The sequence below is a fragment of the Callorhinchus milii genome, unplaced genomic scaffold, assembly GCF_018977255.1.
Source record: "Callorhinchus milii isolate IMCB2004 unplaced genomic scaffold, IMCB_Cmil_1.0 Scaffold2, whole genome shotgun sequence".
Classification (NCBI taxonomy): domain Eukaryota; kingdom Metazoa; phylum Chordata; class Chondrichthyes; order Chimaeriformes; family Callorhinchidae; genus Callorhinchus; species Callorhinchus milii.
In genome coordinates, this window is record NW_024704743.1 from 15,937,351 (window position 1) to 15,957,335 (window position 19,985).

General features: G+C 43.8%; 1 protein-coding gene across 5 annotated transcripts in view; it reads right to left on the reverse strand.

The window, feature by feature from the left end:
- The window catches only part of sugct (succinyl-CoA:glutarate-CoA transferase), a 206,819-nt gene that overhangs the window by 114,660 nt on the left and 72,174 nt on the right, over positions 1-19,985 (reverse strand). For all 5 annotated transcript variants that reach the window (XM_042331871.1, XM_042331868.1, XM_042331869.1 and 2 more), the window contains exons 8-9: positions 10,949-11,092; positions 8,472-8,567 (exon numbers count right to left, since the gene is read on the reverse strand). In XM_042331871.1, the coding sequence (XP_042187805.1) occupies positions 8,472-8,567; positions 10,949-11,092 (240 nt within the window). The remainder of the gene's footprint in view (positions 1-8,471; positions 8,568-10,948; positions 11,093-19,985) is intronic.

A 19,985-nucleotide genomic window follows, 5' to 3' on the forward strand; every position in this document is an offset into this window, starting at 1 on the left:
GTCCCAGAAAATTTCAGGAAATTCATTGATTCATTGAAATTTCAGCAGTCTACTCCTGTCTGATACTGTTACTATGTAAGTTGCTTTGCGGTTTAAATAAACGATCAATTCTGCGTACCAGCTGTGAAATTCAATTGCAAGTCTAACCAGTATCATGAAAATCTCCATTCTCTATTGCGAATGGGGTGGTGCTGGTGGGGAGGGGGAATCCATCTCCTGCACATTTGGATATATTAAAGATAATAATTATCAAATTGTGAAATCGATCCCATTTGTCATGAGTAACTGTGAGTGCAAACCTTGTGACATCACTGCAGCCATAAGGATACAATGCTATGAATTAATTCACAGGCAGGGAAGATATGCCAAGTTAGAAGCACGCAAACATGAAATTTCATGGCCAAAGGCCAACTGTTTTGTTGAGCTAACATGGTATCCGCTACGCTCTGGAAGTGCAGGAGATTTGTCTTCAAAATGTCCTCTGGATTTTCCCTCCAGTGTGTTGTTTAGGTGAGAATGTAAAACTGAAAAGTGAGCTCTTAAAATATTCAGCCCATATGTTACAACAACAACAGCTTGCGCCTATCACTCAAAGTAGCTCCCCAGAGCGCTCAGCAGTGTCACAGGACTAGAGGGAGGGACAAGGTGACCGTAGGCACAGTCAAAGAGGAAAGTCTTCAAGTGTGACCTGAAAATGGGGAAGGAGGGGGCAAGGGGGAAGGAATGTTCCAGAATTTTGGGGCGTAGTGGATGAAAGCGCATCCACTGATGGTGGAACAGAGGACATCAGGAACAAGCGGGAAGCCAGAGTCAGTCGAGCGGAGGCAGCGGGTAGTGAGTTTGGGAGTAAGCCGGTCGGAAAGATATGTTGATGTGTATTGATCTAAAGCTAGCAAATGGAATAGGGAAGAGCTTCACAATATCTCTCCCTTTAAGAGCATATTGCAACAAACCACTTTGTGAATTTCCTTTCCCGTACCCCTTGATGGTTTTTCATTAGTTATGTTCAATAAAAGTCCAATGTTTAGGAATGTTTTACAATATGACAATGTGTTGTAAAAACATGTCGTTTTATGCAAAACCACATGTCTTTTTCCCCACAGTCTATTTGTTTTGATGTTCAAAAATTGAAGCATGCTTTTTTTGTTTTTTTTACAATGCACAGTTTTTCTGCTGTGGGAGGAGTCAAATTGTGATTGATTGACAGCAGACTCCAGGCATTCACAAGTGGCTGGAGTTGTGCTGTCAATCAGTGGGGGGGGGGGGGGGGGGGGGGGGGTGGCGGAGGAACGTGGAAGAAACACGTGAGGGATTAGGAGTCAAATTGTGATTGATTGACAGCTGAGCCTCTTGTGAATGGGTGGATCCCATCCATTCACAAGCCGTTCCAAGGCTGTCAATCACCTCAGAGCCGCTGCTAATTGGTCCTCTTCTCGTCCAATGGGAACAGCAATGGGAGGGAGGAGATAATGGAACTTTGGTTAACCTCGGACGCCGTCTAAGCCGGACAAGTCGTCCGTCCCAGATGCAGCACCTTAACCGGCCTGCATGGTACTTTTATGAGAAACAGTAACCAGTGGAAATTGGATTATTTCTCTGACGGAGTTAAATCTGACCCAGGGACCATCGTCAATCAGAAGCCATATTCAGAGCAAGGCTCTGAACCCAGTTCAACAAGCACAACAAGGTGAGAGTTGCTCCAGCACATGGCGGACACATTCAAACACCACTTTCAACAGGAAATGAAAGCACAAATATTGAGGCTCCCGAACACTGAGGCCATCAACAACAACAACAAACAACAATTTGCATTAATATTGCACCCCTCCCAAAGGGTAGCATCCCAGAGCGCTTGACAGTGGTGGAGCATGACACCGAGTTGGTGGGGAAGTGACTGTAAGCACTTGCAAGACTTCTCAGGGTAGCTCAGTTTCAAATGCATTGAACTTGGGACCACAATGTATCAAATTCAGAACCATTCAGGCCTTCACCCTTAACATGACACTTACCAGCGCTTTGTACTGGTAAGCTGCATGGTTACCACTATCGTTACTGTGTCATAAGGAATTTCTGGTTTCCAAACAGTCAACAAAAGAATCTGCAACAAATATAGTGCTACGAGAATAACAATGACGTGTTTAATAGTTTAAAAAACCTCAAGGGTATGGTTAAAGCAGGTGGTAAAGTTACAATTTTAAAACACCTCCAAAACACATTATTGTACAGATCATGAGCCGCATTGTTAGTGCCATCCTTGCTTTTTGCCAGCTCCTTATGGTAATATTTAAAGTGCCTTCTACAGGATAAAAGGCTTCCCAGATAGCTCAATTTCTAGTGTGCTAGACTTGAGTCCACAATGTATCAAATTCAAGACCCAGTAGAACTATTCAGGGGAAACAAAGGAGCTTTTAAATTGACTGACAAAGGGGTTTATCAAGCCTCAAATAAAGTTTTGTAGCATAATCACATGTTAATAAATTGTCAACTAGCAATAACAGCATAAAGCAATGCCAGTATGATGACATAACAGAAACTGATCAGATATATTTAAAGGTATTAAATACCTCAATTGGATATTGTTAGTTTAACTCATTATTTTTACACTCCAATGGCCTGCTTCCTTGTGGCAATGCCTCATATAAAGTACTTTCATTTGGAGTGTAGGCTCAATAAGTGAATCGTTTTGAAACAGAGTAAAATAGCAGTTACAAGCTGTTGGAATAAGTCCATAAAAAAACTATCATAGTCATTGTGTCTAACAAAACCTTTTGAAGGTTCCCTCAAGGATATGAATAGAGTAACAATAATTACGTGTTGTTCGGTCAGCTATCACAAGGGCTGTACTTCATCCATTATGTGATAAGAGGCCGGCCATCTGTGTAGCATGGCAGCACCCCAGAAAAGTTCCTAATGAAGGAAATGCCATAACTTGCAAAAATAGGATTATAATGAAAGATAGTCTGCCTCTCAAATGCAGTAATAAATAATCAATTAAAAAGATAATCTTGCATTTCTCTATCTTGAAGTAATGCAGAATATTTGGAGGATAAAGGTATTATTAGAAAATTCTGCAAAAAAAGGAGACAGATTCTAAAAAGAATTTACAATTTTAGCACCTTATTAGTTTACATGTTCAGTCCTGTAGCGTATTGGTTAGAGCACTCGCCTCACAAGCGAGAGGACCCGGGTTCGATTCCCAGGCACGGTGAAACATTAGGCAAGTTTCTTTACTCCACTCGCCTCTGTTTACCTAGCAGTAAGTAAAAACTTGGTTGTTAGTCAATTGGTGGATCCCTTTTCCGGGGGTAATAATGCCTTCCCCTTCAAAAACATTTTTTTATTTAGTCACTCAATCCACGACTGTTTGTGGGACACTGCTGTGCGCAATTGGCTGCCACATTTCACCCACAAAATATACAGTTAACTCACTTGAGAGTATATTCTGTGAAATGGTTTGAGACGTCTCAAAGACTCGCTAAGGAGCTATATCAAATGCAAGGATTATTATCATTATTCCTCTTCGACCATGTGCATGGTCATCTCCCTGTTCTTTCTGTCTTGGTGGAGTCCTTGGTGGAGTCCTGTAGCTCAGTGGTTAGAGCACTCGCTTTGCAAGCGAGAGACCTGAGTTCAATTCCAGGCAGGACGAAACCTTGGGCAAGTTTCCTTACTCCACACGCCTAATAATAATCCCTCCAAAACAAAAAACAATAATAAATTGGTCATTTTCAATCTACAACAACAACAACAACAAGATTCCATTTATAAAGCGCCTTTCACGTCAGGAGGACGTCCCAAGGCGCTGCACAGTTGGGTCATGACCCGAGCAGGGGGGAAATGGTCAGGGTGAGGGGAGGGAAGGGAGGGAGCGAGGAGGGGGGAAATGGTCAGGGTGAGGGGAGGGAAGGGAGGGAGCGAGGAGGGGGAAGAGAGTCGAGAGGGGAGCTGAAGGCACGGTCAAAGAGAAAGGTTTTGAGACCGGCCTTGAAGGAGGAAAGGGAGGAAGCAAGGCGAAGGCACTGGGGGATGGAGTTCCAGAGCCTCGGGGCTGAGAGGCTGAAGGCCCGACCACCGATGGTAGGGCGGTTGGGGCGGGGGACGTGGAGCAGACCGGAGCCAGAGGAACGGAGGGTACGGGCAGGTAGGTAGGGGGATAGTAGGTTGGAGAGGTAGGAGGGAGCAAGGCCGTGAATGGCCTTGTAGGTGAGGATGAGGATCTTGAAATCAATCCTCTGGGGGATGGGGAGCCAGTGGAGGCGAGCGAGGGTGGGAGTGATGTGGTCCCGAAGCCTGGTGCGGGACAGTACACGAGCTGCAGAGTTCTGAATGACCTGCAGCTTGTGGAGGGAGGTGGCGGGAAGGCCGGCGAGGAGAGAGTTCCCATAGTCCAGCCTTGAGGTGACAAAGGCGTGGACCAGGGTTTCAGCAGCGTGAGGGGTGAGGTAGTGCCGTAGTCTGGCGATGTTCCGGAGGTGATGGAAGGCGGTGCCAGTTGTGGTGCGGATGTGAGGGAGAAAGGACAGCTCAGGGTCGAACAAAACGCCGAGGTTCCTGACTGGCTTTGAGAGGTGGAGAGTGCAGCCTTGGATGCTGATGGTGTCAGCGCCTGAGGTGCGGAGGCGCTGACGTGAGCCAATCAGGAGGGCCTCGGTTTTTCGCACGTTGAGCTGAAGAAAGTTGTCTCTCGTCCAGGACTCGATGTCGGACAGGCAGCTGTCAGGACATCGGTGGTCGTGGAGTTGAGAGTAGAGGAGGAAAGGTAGAGTTGGGTGTCATCCGCATACATGTGGAAGTTAACTCCATGTCTGCGGATGATGTCACCAAGGGGGAGCATATAGAGGGTGAAGAGGAGGGGACCGAGGACAGAGCCCTGAGGGACACCACATGAGACAGTACGGGGGGTGGAGGAGAAGCCATTCGTTGAGACAAAGTGAAGACGGTGAGAAAGGTACGACCTAAACCATTCAAGGACAGTGCCTTGAAGGTTGAGGTGGGAGGACAAGCGGTGGAGTAGGATAGCGTGGTCGACCGTATCGAATGCTGCCGATAGGTCGAGGAGGACGAGGAGACAGAGGGAGCCCTGGTCACAGATGGTCAGGATATCATTGGTGACCTTGACCAGGGCAGTTTCTGTGCTATGAGCAGCACGGAAACCTGACTGAAGGGGTTCAAAAAGAGAATGGGTGGAAAGGAAAGAGCGCAGTTGGGAGGCGACAACTCTTTCCAAGACCTTGGAGAGAAAGGGGAGGTTGGAGATGGGCCGGTAGCTTGATAGCTGCGACGCATCAAGGGAGGGTTTTTTCAGGGTGGGCGTGATGATGGCAGTTTTTAATGGAATGGGGACAGAGCCAGAGGAGAGGGACAGGTTGATGATGTCAGTGATATGTGGGGCAAGAAAGTGGAGCTGGGAGATAAGGAGTGGAGTGGGGATGGGGTCAAGGGAGCAGGTGGTTGGTTTTAGGGATAGGATGAGTTCAGTGACAGAGGGTGGGGAAACGGGTACGAAGGTGTGTAGGGGAGGATGGGTAGGAGTCGGAGTGTGGGAGGGAAGGGGTGGGTGGTGGGTGGAAGTTGGAGGGGAAGTGACCGCGGAGCGGATTCCCTTGATCTTGGATTCAAGGAAATCCAGCATCTCCTCGCAGTGAAGGTTGGAGGAGATGACCTGCGCGGGGTGGCGGGGGGGACGGAGGAGTCGGGTTGTGGTGGAAAACAGTAGCCTGGGGTTGTTCTTCGCCTCCAGGATTATCCTGGAGTAGAAGGACGACTTGGCCGAGGCTAGAGTGGAGCGGTAAATTTTGAGGAGGTCCAGCCAGATTTGTCGGTGGACCGTTAGGCCAGATTTGACACAGGTGCGTTCAGCAGCCCGCACCTGGCTTTTCAGTGAGCGGAGGTGGGTGGTGTACCAGGGGGAGGAGCGGGAGTAGGAGACAGTGCGGGAAGTGATGGGGGCAAGAGTATCGAGTGTGGAGGAGAGGGTATTGTGGAGGAGGGAGAGAGGAGAAGAGGGGTCGGTGAGGGTTGAAGGCCAGAGGGAGAGGAGTTCAGAGGACTCCAAGGCATCGGTTAGGGATTGTGGGGGTAACTTCTTCCAAGGGCGGTAGAAGATGGTGGTGGGTCTGGTGGAGGTGGGGAGGGGGGTGGAGGTGGTGAAGGAGATGAAGTGGTGGTCAGAGATGGCCTTGTCGGTAATAGTGACATCCGAGACACTGAGGCCCCGGGTGATCACCAAATCGAGTGGGTGGCCGTGACTGTGAGTGGGGGAGTTTATGTGTAGAGAGAGGTTGAGTGAGGAGAGCAGGGAAGAGAAGTCTGTGGAGATGGAGCAGGAGGGGGTGAAGTGTAGGTTAAAGTCGCCCAGGATGATGAGGCGATCGGAGCAGAGGCAAAGAGATGTGAGGAGTGTTGAAATGTCAGAGATGAAGGTGGGAGAGGTTTTAGGGGGCCGGTAGAGGAGGAGGATTTTAAGGGAGAGGAATGAGGGGTGGGAGAGGGTGAGGTGCTCAAAGGAGGGGAAAGAGCCAGTGGAGTAGGGGGATAGGGCAAGTGGTGTCCTTGAGATAAGGGCAACACCACCGCCACGGCGGTTGGGGCGGGGGATGTGGTGGGAGGTGTAGCCGGGTGGCGTGGCCTCCGTGAGGGGGAAGGTGTCGCCTGGGGTGAGCCAGGTTTCTGTTAAGGCCATGATATCAACGTTCTCATCAAGGATGAGATCGTTGATGACCAGGGCCTTGTTGCAGAGGGAGCGGACATTTTGCAGTCCGATGTGGAGGGAGCGGTTGACAGAAGGGTGTGTGGGAGGGGAGGGGGGTCCAGGTTGTGAGGCAGGGGTGGGGGGAATGGGGATGAGGGAGGAGAGGTTGACTCCCCGGGTCTGTGTCCGGGGTGGGTGGCGAGTGTGGTGGGGAATGGGGCAGTCGGTGTGGCTGCTGCTGGACAGCCAACGCCGAGTGCCACGGTGAGCCCGGCGGAGGATTCCCAGGCTGGAGCAGAGGGAGGTTGTGGGAGGGTCAAGTGGGGATAGAAGACGAGAGGGACGGAGAGAGAGGAGGAGAGAGCGGGAGAGATGCAGAGGGGGGAGGGTTTGGGGGGAGAGAGGAGGGGGGCGGGAGGGAGGGGGTGAGGGGGCTCGGGTCAAAGCGGCAGCCATAGTGCGCACGCGGGGACCGGGAGCGAGCGGTCAGGTGGATGGCATTATCCCGCAGATTGGGGCAGCGAACCCAACAGGACCATAGTGGGCTCTGATGTGAGCCCGGGGGGGGGGGGGGGGGGGCGCAGAGGGTTTTTTTTTTTTTGCGCGCGCACTCACCTGAAAACTAATCTATGACGTCGCAGTTCCCCCGCTCCGTCCCCTCCCTCCCCTAGCTGCACTCGCTCCGGCGTCGAGTTTAAGTACCTGGGTCAGTAGGCCCAGGCTCCTCCCCGCGCTGTCCTGCTGCCGCTCCCCGACTGGCTGCACTCGCTCCGGCGTCGAGTTTAAGTACCTGGGTCAGTAGGCCCAGGCTCCTCCCCGCGCTCTCCTGCCGCCGCTCCCCGACTGGCTGCACTCGCTCCGGCGTCGAGTTTAAGTACCTGGGTCAGTAGGCCCAGGCTCCTCCCCGCGCTCTCCTGCCGCCGCTCCCCGACTGTTTGTGGGACATTGCTGTGCGCAATTGGCTGCCGCGTTCGCCCACAAATATACAGTCAATTCACTTTACAGTGTGTTCTGTGAAGCGCTTTGGGACGTCCTCCCGACGTGAAAAGCGCTATATCAAATGCAAGGATTATTATTATTACTATTGGTGTCAAGTTTTACTACTGCTTTGAAATACTACCCCGTGTGAACAGCGCTACATAAATGTTGTTCTTGTTGAACTGTGTTCTTGATCGTTGAAACCCACATGAAGAGAACGACGGTTCTTTGGTTTAACATCTCATCTAAAAGATTGCACTTTCTGACAATCCAGTGCCCCCCCAGCACTGCACTGGAATATGAGCTCAAACCCCTAATATAGCTTATGCTCATGAATCTAACCAAAAGGTGAGAGAAATGACAAAATAATCTGGAGCTCTTCAACCTTGCAAAGATTACTATGAGAGGGGTCCTTTATAGAGATGTATCATATTAAATAGAATAGAGGAAGTAAATCAAGAACATTTCAGATATACTAAAGGACCAGGACAAAAAGACGCATGATTAGGGTTATGAAGGTTAATTTTATGATAGAAACCAGGAAGATTTTCTTCAAGAAGGGAATAATGAACAGCTGGAATGAGCAACCAGGAAGGGATCCATCAGATCTCCCCTCAACTTTATCTGTTCCAGAAAATAGGTCCAGTTCCTCCAGACTCAGTTTATAGGTCACTCATTGCTAGTTTCATCTTAGTAAATCTCATTTGCACTCTCTCTATGGCGCTGATGTTCTTCCTAAAGTGGGGTGAGCAAATAGGTATCCCTGCCACCCTCAACAAGTATCAAAGAAAAAAGTTCTTACCTGGTAAGGAACAATGCTCTCATGTGCAGTTCCCCACTTTTTTGCTTCCTTTTTTGCAGTGAGATAATTTGCAGCTATGTGAGTAAGGCAGGCAACCTAATTAAAAAAAGAAGGCAACAAGGATTTCTTGGTAAGAGAACAGTAAGAAAAATGATTGATGACGTGTGAATTTGAACATTACACTAACAGGGGCACCTGGCAATACAGGGTGATGCATGTGCTTGAATTACTTACACTGCTCACAGGCTGTAGTGAGCGCAGGTTTTATATACATTAAATATATGTAATCAGTCAAAATATCAGCAGGTTGCCCTGGGCGATGTACAGCTGTATTCATGCACAGTATGAGCCACAACATAGTAGGTTATGTGAATTTATTGAATGGATTTGCAATAACAATATGCAAAAGTTAAACACAGCAACAATACTTAAAAGTATTTTAAGGTAAGGAGATTTTGTCTTGCTGCTAAATCGAGCTACTTTAAAAATGTGCAGTTATAACAAGATTGTTGATAATAATCACAGATTGACAAAGTCATTTCAGAAGCACAGTCTCTTTATGGATAGCAGCTGACAATATGTCAAAACTTTAACAATAGGTAGTTCACTATTTGATGAAAGGATTTCTAATATAAAACTCCACAGTGTTCACTGGACAGTAGATTTTCAAAGACAGTTGTAAAATGATTTATTGATTGGACATGAAGGTTACTGCAATTACAGTTAACCATCTTGGAGTTTCTATATTTGCTGTTACATCTCCAGCTGTACTGTCTTAAAACCTTGTCAAAAGTAGAAAGGCTGAGGAGATTTAAACTTGGATAAATTTGGTACAAGTAATCTAAGCCACAATGCTTTAGTAGTAAAATATTGGACGTTGCCAAAAAGCAACTCGTTAATATTTATAATAATAATTATGGATTAGTTTCTCCAAAATTAGAAAAATCCAACAATACAGGATTCCTAATCTTTTAGCCAGCAGCAGAAACCTTTTACGATTTTTTCTTTTTTTTCTTTTAACGTGGCTAAACTTGTCTAGTTCCACACTTCCTTGAGGCTGATATTAGGTTTTAATAGTTTTGAACTTGACAGCACTTTCTTGGAATTTAATCCGTACGATTTTCTAACTGAGAGAAGCCATTTAAAAGTGTAAAAGAGAATTAATTTCACACAACGTTAATAAAGCAAATCTCTGAAAGTGTTACATTTTTTCAATCATCAAATTTTAATATTAAACAGTCCACTTGGGCTACTTGTAAATAAGGACCTGGTTGTAATTAAATACAGGAAGGATATTAAAAACTTCCTAAAAGCTTGATAACCACAATAGATGAATAAGAGAAATAGCATAATTGAAACCACATCCCAAACCCACATCCTTATTATTTACAGTAGCATCCAAAGGACATTGTTGCAATGTAAAAGCTCAAGGGTTCTAACTTTTTATAACTTGAAATCATCCAGCTTTATAACATGAAAGAACACAACATCTGTCTAAGGTTAAAAGTTTACTGCCTGCCTGCCACAGTAAAGCAATTTTCCTAACAGAAATGATATCAGGCAGATTATTAAAGTCAGTGTGCATGGAAATGTTAAAACTATACACGATATGTGCAGCACAATTAATTCATCACACGTGGACTATAGCTGAATGCATGGTCGAACAGAACAAATGTTTTGCTTTACTTGGATTCATTTCTCATTTAAAAAATATATACAACACATGTTTATACAGTGCTTTCACATAGAGAGGACGTCTCAAAGCGCTTGACACTGGGCACCAGTTTCAGCTAGAGTTTCAGCTGCAAGGGGTGAGGAAGGCAATGATGACCAAAAACACGGTCAAAGAGCTACGGCTTCAGATGGGTCTTGAGTGCCTGCTCTTCATGACTGAGTCAAAATTCCAAATGTTCACTCACTATTCAACAGTAAGGGATATCGTTATCAAGCCTGATCCTGATCTCACCTATGTCCACAAACACATATTTTACAACAAGAGTGAGCTGCCTGGCTGATTTATGTTCTCTGACCTAGGACAGTTGCATTGTCGCTTCCCGGATGGGACAAAACCTTAGGCAAGCTTCCTTACACCACATTCCTGTGTTTACCTAGCAATCCTTATTAGTTGACTGGCGGATCATTTTCTGGGGGTAATAAGCCCTCAAAAAATATTTTGATCACTCATTCCACAGAATGTTTGTGTGACACTGCTGTGCACAATTGGCTGCTGCGTTTTGCCCACAAAATATACAGTCAATCCATTTTACAATGTATTCTGGAAAGCGCTTTGAGACGTCTCAATGACGTGATAAGGCGCTATTCAAATGCAATGATTATTATTGTTATTATTACTGTCCCTATCACAAGAAGCAGAAAAAAGCTATAATCCATTAAATGAACATTCCACATTCTAAAACTACACACAATACTTATGTCAAATTTTCTTTTTTTGTTAAATGCACACATTTTCTACATACCTGAGATGAAAGCAAGTTGCAGTCAATGTGCAACCCTTTCCCTGTCTTTTCTTTCTGAAGCAGCCCAGCCATGATAGCTCCGTGAGCATACAAGCCTGTCGCTAGGTCAGTCATAGCTACACCAGGCCTCACTGGATCACCGTCCTATTGGATAAAATGGACATAGTTCAGCAAAAATTTTACAAACTATTCAAATATGAAGATATTTAGGAATTCAATTTTTCTTAATACAGTCGGACCGCAATATAAGCATGGTTTGTTATGATGAAGATTGACTGTATTTGTGTTGAAGCAGTGGTTGACAGGTTAGCTTGCAAGAGAACTGAATGACACACCTCCTACAATTATATACTGCAGGAGGTCTGACTGACATACAGAGTACAATGGAATCCTCTTATAACATGTTTCATTATAATGCAGGTTCATGAAATTGTAATGAAATTAGGCGAGTATTTTTTCTCCTGAAAATCCCAAATCCTGACACTGCACCGTGCTAATCTGGTGTCACACTTGAAAATACATTGGAGCGCCAGTAGGAATTGAAGCGTGAAGATTTGCTCTGAAGCATGGAGCAGGCTGGCTACCCTTCTGCATACATTCACAGTGATGTTATAGGTTCCAATGCGGTCACACTGATCAGGGGCAGTCCTGATTGTGCCCCTTTATAAAGTGGATTAGAATTTTACAGACCCCACGGATAGTGTCGCGGGTGCTATATAAATACAAGTCATTGAGAGCTGATTGACAGTGGCTGTTACATTGCATTACATTGACCTATACGACGACGAGCTGATGACAGGGTGCAACGTATTTCCAAGCATCCCTGGGGATCATTTAATGTGCTAAATATCATAAGGTCATTGATTACCAGTGTTAAATAGCATGTTAGTGTCAATTTACATGTAAAGTTACACAAAATGTGCCTGAATAATCCTTTATAAAAGGTTTATTTTTTAATGGGGCTCTGTCTGAACTCCTCCGGGAGGGGTTTAGCTCCTGCTCACCTACTATCTTCTGTTCCCTTCATGTGGTCATTAATAATCTGCCAACATTCTGATCATTTAGATGAACTGCCCTTAGAACCACATGAAGTCCTTTGAGATGTCTCAATGACATGATAGGGAGCTATATCAAATGCAAGGATTATTATTATAACTTTATCCAAATAGAAGGTAAAAGGGGTTGAACACTTTCTGAGAAAGATGAGGAAGAGAGGGCAGAAAATAAGAGGGAAAATATGGTTGGGGTGTCAATGATTTATGCACTGACATCCTGTGGCAAAATCAGCCCTCCCATACTTATGTATACGAACCTTAGTTGTTAAACAGAACAAATATCTGATGCTTTCAGCTTTTCCATGGGTAACACAAAAACAAATCACAAATAATAAAACAATAAAATCATTCCAACAGTTAGGTTCCGCCAATTCCAACATTTGCTGCCAAGCATGGGACCTTGGAGCCAGTTCAGCTTCAAGGAGACCCCTCTCACTTTTTCCTCCCCCCCACCCCACATGCTAAGGAAGATAATCACTAGTTGGCCATCTTAAATTCCAGCACTCACTAGTTGACTAGTAGGTATGAGGAACTCCCTGTGAGCTTCCTGGTGAGCAGCATCGCTCAGCTTGAAATGTGTGATAGCATTTGCCATCATTTTCCTGCCCACAGATGGGACACAGATGAGGAGGGAGTTTCCGTAATCGAGCCTTGATGTGACGAATGCGTGGGTGAGGGTTTCGGCATCCTGAGGGGTGAGGCAGTGGTGAAGTCTGGCAATATTGCGGAGGTGGTGGTAGGCAGTTCCGGTCATGGCGTGGATGTGGGGGAGAAAGGTTCAGGCTCAAACAAGACACCCAGGTTCCTGACTGGCTTAGTGAGGTTGTGTGTCCAGCCATGGTTTGCCGAGATGCGGTGGCGCTGGCGCGAGCCAATCAGGAGGGCCTCGGTCCTGCTGACGTTGAGTTGGAGAAAGTTGTCCCTCGTCCAGGACTTGATGTCGGACAGGCAGTCAGTCAAGACGCCAGTAGTCCTGGAGTTCAGGGTGGAGGCAGAAAGATAGAGTTGGGTGTCATCCGCATACATGTGGAAATTTACCCCATGTCTGCGGATGATGTCGCCAAGAGGGAGCATGTAGAGGGTGTTATTATTGTTACATAAAGCAGTACAGAGTCCACTTCCTCCCAGCTGACTGGGTCATTAAGGCATTTAATCTCTCCAATCATCTCTTCCACCCTTCATGCGAATGGATCTCTGATCCAATTGGAAACATGTATTGACTAGCTAAATGGTCTACATCTGATACTGCATTTCATTTGGTTTCAATTTACATACTTCATTTTTATTCTTACATTCTATTGCCCTGTTTGCACTGTACCGCTTATTGTGAATTACTTCAAGAAGCACAGTATAAGTTGGGGCTGAGCAGTGTGGTATCAGAGCCTGGCTTTCCAGAATCTTGAGGCATTCACTTCAGTGGAACATGGATTTTCACCCATAGTTGTATAAATGCGGTGGGTGAGAATCTGATGGGCGATCCAAGAACTTTTAAGGGATTATTTTTAATGTTAGTAAAATGCAATGTCTTACAACTATCTCTGTAATAACATCAAACAACTAACACTAGACACTGTAATTCAGTGTTTGCAAAGAACTTTCCTTAGACCTTGGCAGAGTAACTGGAAGTGGGAGGTATCAATCCCACTCCTACGCCTAATAGCTCTACTGCTGGAAGTGCTCATGCTTCACTTCCAGAAGTAGACATAAGACATTATTTTTAATTGGAGCTTGGCAATCGGGGCTTCCTTCATACAGGGAGTGGCACAAAGCAGTGGAGCGAACACCAGACTTCTCCACAGCAGAGGATAGGAAATCACAGGGATCATAACCTCAGGCTATGATCGCACATCTGCTCATACAGTGGTGTTGACAGAAGTTTGAGGATGGTGCATACCATTGGAAACCAAGGGAAGGAAAGATATTAACTTAAAAACAATTCTATAAAATATTCTACCTGAGCTTTCCAGTGTAACTGTAACTACCAATCTTACTTCCTCATTGCCTAGATTAATCCTTTACATTTTTTTGGTATCATTTTTATTTTATTTTTTACTTTTCCCTTTTATTTCTTTCTTGCTCTATCATCCACCAACTTAATTCTTTTGGCTTCTCCTTCTATTGCTTGTTTGTTCTATTGTACATGTTTCCATTTTCCTCTCCTGGTATTTTCGGTTATAATTACTGAGCTGGTATATTTGAGTGGATGCATAGAATTATTTCCTGTGTATTTGTAGAAAAACCCAGCAGCCAATTTGTGCACAGCGATGTCCCACAAACAACCATAAACAATGACCAATTTTATTTGGGGGATTGTTGGTCAAGACACCAGGAAAAACTCCCTTTTCTTTTTAAGTTGTGCCATGGGATCTTTAACGTTCAGCTGAACAGGCAAACGGAATCTCGGTTTAACAATCAGCTAAAGGATGGCACCTCTATTGCAACACACCCCAGCATTGCAATTGGAGTGTCAGATTAGACTATGAGTTCAAAGTCCCAACCTGGGACTTGTACCCACAACCTTCTGACCCAGAGGTAAGAGTGCCACCAACTTGCCAGGCTGCTACACAGACTATTCATTCAGGCAATGTGGCCACAGATGGAAAGAGGACAGATGGAATAGAGTAAAAAGATTGAGAATTTAAATCTAAAATTTAGTGTTTGCAATAGATTCACAACCCTTTGTAAATAATAACTGCTGGGCGTGCTCCATGCTGACCAATGCTCTTGAACGTAATCAGAAGAGACTGAACCAGAACTAAGTTTCCAAGGTTTAGTGTGACAAATATCTTTCAAAAGTACTGGACACATGTATTGTAGGTCAAAAACAATACAATTTTTGCATCTGTGCGTCAACTCAGAAATATTCGCCAACAGGAAGAACGGATTAAATCTGATCTATATAAAAATCCATCCTTAGATTAATTACAGTAAACTTTTCCTGTTTACAGAAAAGGGAAGGTTTAATTAACAGTAACGTTTTAAGTTTTTTGTAAAAGGGTACTGAGCAACACCAGCTGTCCAATGTCACAAACGATACAAGACTGTGCTCTATCTGTGCTGGTGAGTTATGTTTACGAAGGCCTTCAGATCACAGAGATAGAGTGGGAAATGAAGCGCTACAAGACCACAAGGTAGCAATCTGTCTGACCACAGAGGAAGGTAGCATTGAGTAAAAAGGCCAGTGAGTGTCTGGCTGTTCCTGTTGGGTTTTGCGTGGTGGTCTTTTTTTCAGACTTTGACGATTTGATACTCAGGCATCTTAGGTTTTTGTTATCTGAAATTTGTGGTTAAGACATTGAATCCAATTGGGAATACTGCAAATTAACTCCCAATATCTATTTAACTCATTAAAAATCAAATTATATCACTTAGATCCATGAATCTTTACATTAGACAAATTTGTCCTAAGAGAAACCTTATTAGCGGTTTTCCAATTCAGTAAAATTCATTATTAAAAAAAATTCCAATAAATTTGTGAAGATTAAGCATCATTGGGGTAAAATTCTACCTGTGACTAGATTTACTCTATTTATGTAGCGTTTCAGAGTACCAAGTTTTTTTGGAAATTGTTGAATTCAATCTTAAATCTGTTCAGTTTTCTGTAGTTCTGAAAATAAACTTACAGAAAAACAGCTTCATGATTAAATCTGTAATGAAGTACCAATTATAAGCTTATAAGAATCTGCCCTTTAGGATGAACCAAGCCCAAAACATGTCAATATGAATCTCTAGTGTTCGTGAATGGGACTGAAAGGATTGCTCTTGAGGGAGACACAATGAACCAAGTAGCTTCTTCTATGCCGCAATTTTCTATGGTTCTAGAAATGTGCAGCTGAGTGGCAGACCCTTCAAAAAATATTTTACCTCAACAAGATACAGTCCCAACCTGAACTTCTGGCTTTAATGGCCTTGGTTATTTAATGGTTTTGGTAAGGTATTGCAGAATTGGGTACATTGAGATGTGAGACTACATCCAGGTTCCAAAGATTCTCTAAGACATGTATCTGAACTCATGCGTAGGTAGACCCAATCCAGACTTAGCAATACACTTACGACAGACAGGATAGGTCCAAGCCAGATGTCACTTACTCAGAAAATCACTCAATTCAAAAGGAAACTTGAGAAAGAACAAGATGTTGCTCATAAATTCACACGTGCCAGTCTGGAGTTAGTCCAAATCAGACTAATGACTACTGCTGCCAAGACTCCTCCAGCCAAATGTACAAGAATCTGCCTGACGTATTTCTGGCTGATGTTGAACACAAAAAGAGATTTAGTTTGAAATGTTCAGGTTTTAAGACTCTTTATATTCACAATTAAATGTCCAATTAGGAGGAAGGCATTTCTTGATCTTGTTCTTGGAAATGAAATGGGGCAAATGAGTAATGTGATCCTAGGGGAACATTTAGGAAACAGCGACCACAGAATTGTAAGGTTAATGTTAAAATTGAAAATGAGGAAGATCGATCAAAGATAAAGGTACCCAATTGAAAAAGGGCAAATTTCAAAGAGATGAGAAGGGAGCTTTCAATGGCTATATTGGATAGAAAAGCTGGTGGATGAGCAATGGGACCCTTTCAAAGCCAAGATAAACAGGGTATAAAATAATAATAATAATAATCCTTGCATTTGAAATAGCACCTTATCACTTTGTTGAGATGACTCAAAGTTCTTCACAGCATATAATAGGCATATAAAATAGGCATATACCTACAATTAATAAAGGGGATACCACTATAACCAGGGTTCTTTGGATGTGTAGCAAAATGAAAAATAAGAATTAAAAGAGAGGCATACAAAAAATGTAAAGAAAATAAAACAAAAGAAAATCAGGCAACGAATAGAAAATATAGAAAGGAAGCAAAAAAGGAGATTCGGCAGGCCAAGAGAGGTAAATATGAGGGGAACATTAAGGAAAATACTAAGGATTTTATAAACACATAAAAGTAGGGCTAATTAGAAATGAAAAGGGAAATCTAGTCACAGGAAATGAAGGTATGGGAGAGATACTTTGCATACAAAATATACAGTAAATTGATTTTACAGTATATTCGGTGAAGCACTTTGAGACGGTTCAATATGATAAACGAGAGTACCTGGTTTTGATTCTCGACAGTTTCCTTACTCCAAATGCCTCTGTTTACCGAGCAGTAAATAAGAACTCAGTTATCAGTCGATTAGCGGTTCGCTTTTCCGGGGTAATAATCCATTCAAAAAATATTTGGTCTGTTTGTGGGACACTGCTCTGCCCAAATGGCTGCCACGATTCACCCACAAAATATGCAGTGATATATATGCAGTGACAAAATATCACAAAGATGTGATAAGGCGCTATATCAAACAATGATAATAATAATCCTTGCATGATAGTGCGATATTTTGTTTCTGGAGGCCTGAAATTGGGTGCAAAGCTCGAGCAGGTGCCACATTCAAGTCTTTGCTGCGTTTACAGTGCTTTGAAGTGATGAAGTATTGAGAAATGGCTCTTCCCTCTCGCAGTAGCATCCAGAAGATCTGATCACATTCTTGCAACATAGACCCATCCTAGAGAAAACTGAACACAGAAACATGTCTTCACAGAGAGGATTGCTCCAGAAGACTGAGGTGCTTAAGATGGTGACAGATAGATACAGTGGAACCGGTTAAGACAGACACATTGGGGGTCGGTCGTTTTGTCCAGCTTAAGAGGCGTCCAAAGCTAATCAAAGTTCCCTTACCTCTTCCCGCAGAGGAGCAGAGCGGTGTCCCCCCCTTCCATAGCCATCCCCATTGGATGGGGATCAATTAGCAGCACTTCCGAGGTGATTTCGACCGCTCTTTTGGACCGCGCCTTTGGTCACCTTCCTCCCCCTCCCCCTGGCTTGGTCCCAGGATCCGTTACTGTGAAGCGCTCTGAAACGCCGTCCAGCGTGGAGGGCGCTATATAAATCCAAGTTGTTGTCGTTGTTGATTGACAGCCTTAAAAAATGTTTGGTCACTCCACCCATTCACAAGCTGTCAATCAATTGCAATTTGACTCCTCCTATTTCCTCCTTTGTTTCTTCCCCGTTCCTCCGCCCCCACTCTGATTGACAGCCCAACTCCAGCCGCTTGTGAAAGCCTGGAGTGGTTGGAGTCCGCTGTCAGTCAATCACAATTAGATTCCTCCCACCTGGAGCCATTCATGACACAGAAGGTCCGAGTGAGTACATTCAGCGGTGACCAGAGCGGCATTTTGACCAGATTAGCCAGGATTTTGTTCAAAACAACTGGCATATTTAAAAAAGGCAAGAATACAAAAGAATCAGGCTTGGGGGTTTTGCTCGATTTACCTGGCGTCCGGGGTTAACTGGGGTCTGGCTAAAGAGGATTCCACTGTATTTGAAAAGTAAGGACAATGAGGAAAATAGAAAGAAGGATGAAAAGAGCTGCCATGATCTCAAAAAATGGCAGACCAGGTTTGATAAGCTGAAAGGCATTTTTGTATTTCTATGTGCCTAACAGGTACTTTGTAACACTGAGCTTTGGCTAAAGGTTGCATTTACTAAGTCTCTTCCAAGATGACAGAGGTAGATGGCAAAGTTGCATTCTCTACTATCAGATGCTTGGATACAGAGAATGTAGTCATACCAGGCTTCCTCCATCTTTTGTGTTAGCGTGATGGCTGCTGTTGGTTTCATAGGATTATAACTTGTACGGCTAGAAATGTGGAACGGGGAAGTCAGTCTGCAAGGTTTCACATGGTAAAGCAACATGTTTTTGGTTGCTGCAGCATATTTCATATCCTAAAATATCTTCTTCCAAACTATTTAGCGTTTATCTTGTGGCTGTACTATCCTCCACATAGCTTTGTTATTTATAGTGTCATGAGCTGCTTAAACATTGGCCTCAGTTATGAAGACCTTGGGAAAACCTGTGCTTTAATGATTAAATAATTTAATGAGCAGTCAGAGTGGACCTCCACAGTATTCCATATTTTCAATATGCTCTGGCAGAAATTTACTGTTTCATTAACACTTTCACTACATCTTTTAAGTGCTCAAAGGTGCTGCCTCGCGTGAAGGGTGCTATATAAATGGAAGTTATCGTATTTTATCATGTGCACAATTTAACTCAAGAGATGCCTTCATTGAGCAGTAATAACCCCAATGCAGTACCCAGAGAGTAATCTATGGTAAGAATTTAGAAAGATGACAAATTAATAATTACAGATTCTAACTAGTCCTTACAGGGAAACAGATGGGAGAAGCATCAAGAACCTATCTTCCATTGAGAAAAGAGATTCCCCAATGTTTACAAGGCAAGAGTCATGCAAAACCATAAAGTCATGATTATAAATTAGGTACTTTCCACCAAATTCACTGAATCTTTGGGCATTTCAGAGGCACAAGAATTTCAGTGTGTAGAATTTTCACCTATTACTCTTTCACCTATACCAAACCGACAGGCTTCAGATTCCCTATTAACTTTTGAAAAGTGAATTCATTTCAATTTTGCATTAGATGTGGACCTTCTTAGATGTGGTTCCACCAGCGGGCAACATTATTATTTCCTCAGTCACCATCCTTGCCTCTTGCACGAAACTATGTGAAATTGTAGTTAACATTGCATTAAGTATAACAAATAAAGAAATAATATATTCCTCCAATAAATTGGGCCTTTGACGCTTTAAACCAAAAAAGTGCTTAGTCTGTGCCTTCATAGTCCCCCGCCCAGCCCATCCCCAGTTCCAGTGCTTATCTAACACTCAAAGTGTTTTGGGACAACCATCTGATGTGAAAGGTTCAACATAAATGTAAATTGTATTGTATAGAAATTGTATGCTAATGATGAAGCTATATAAAACAGCATCTTCCAACATATTTGTCTAACAGCAAAGCTCCTAAATTTTCCTAGATCTGTAGCATATTTACAGCATATTTACAGTGATCATTTACAGCGCCTTTCACATGGTGACATCCTTCTGATGTGAAATGTAAATCTATAATCTATATAAATGTAAA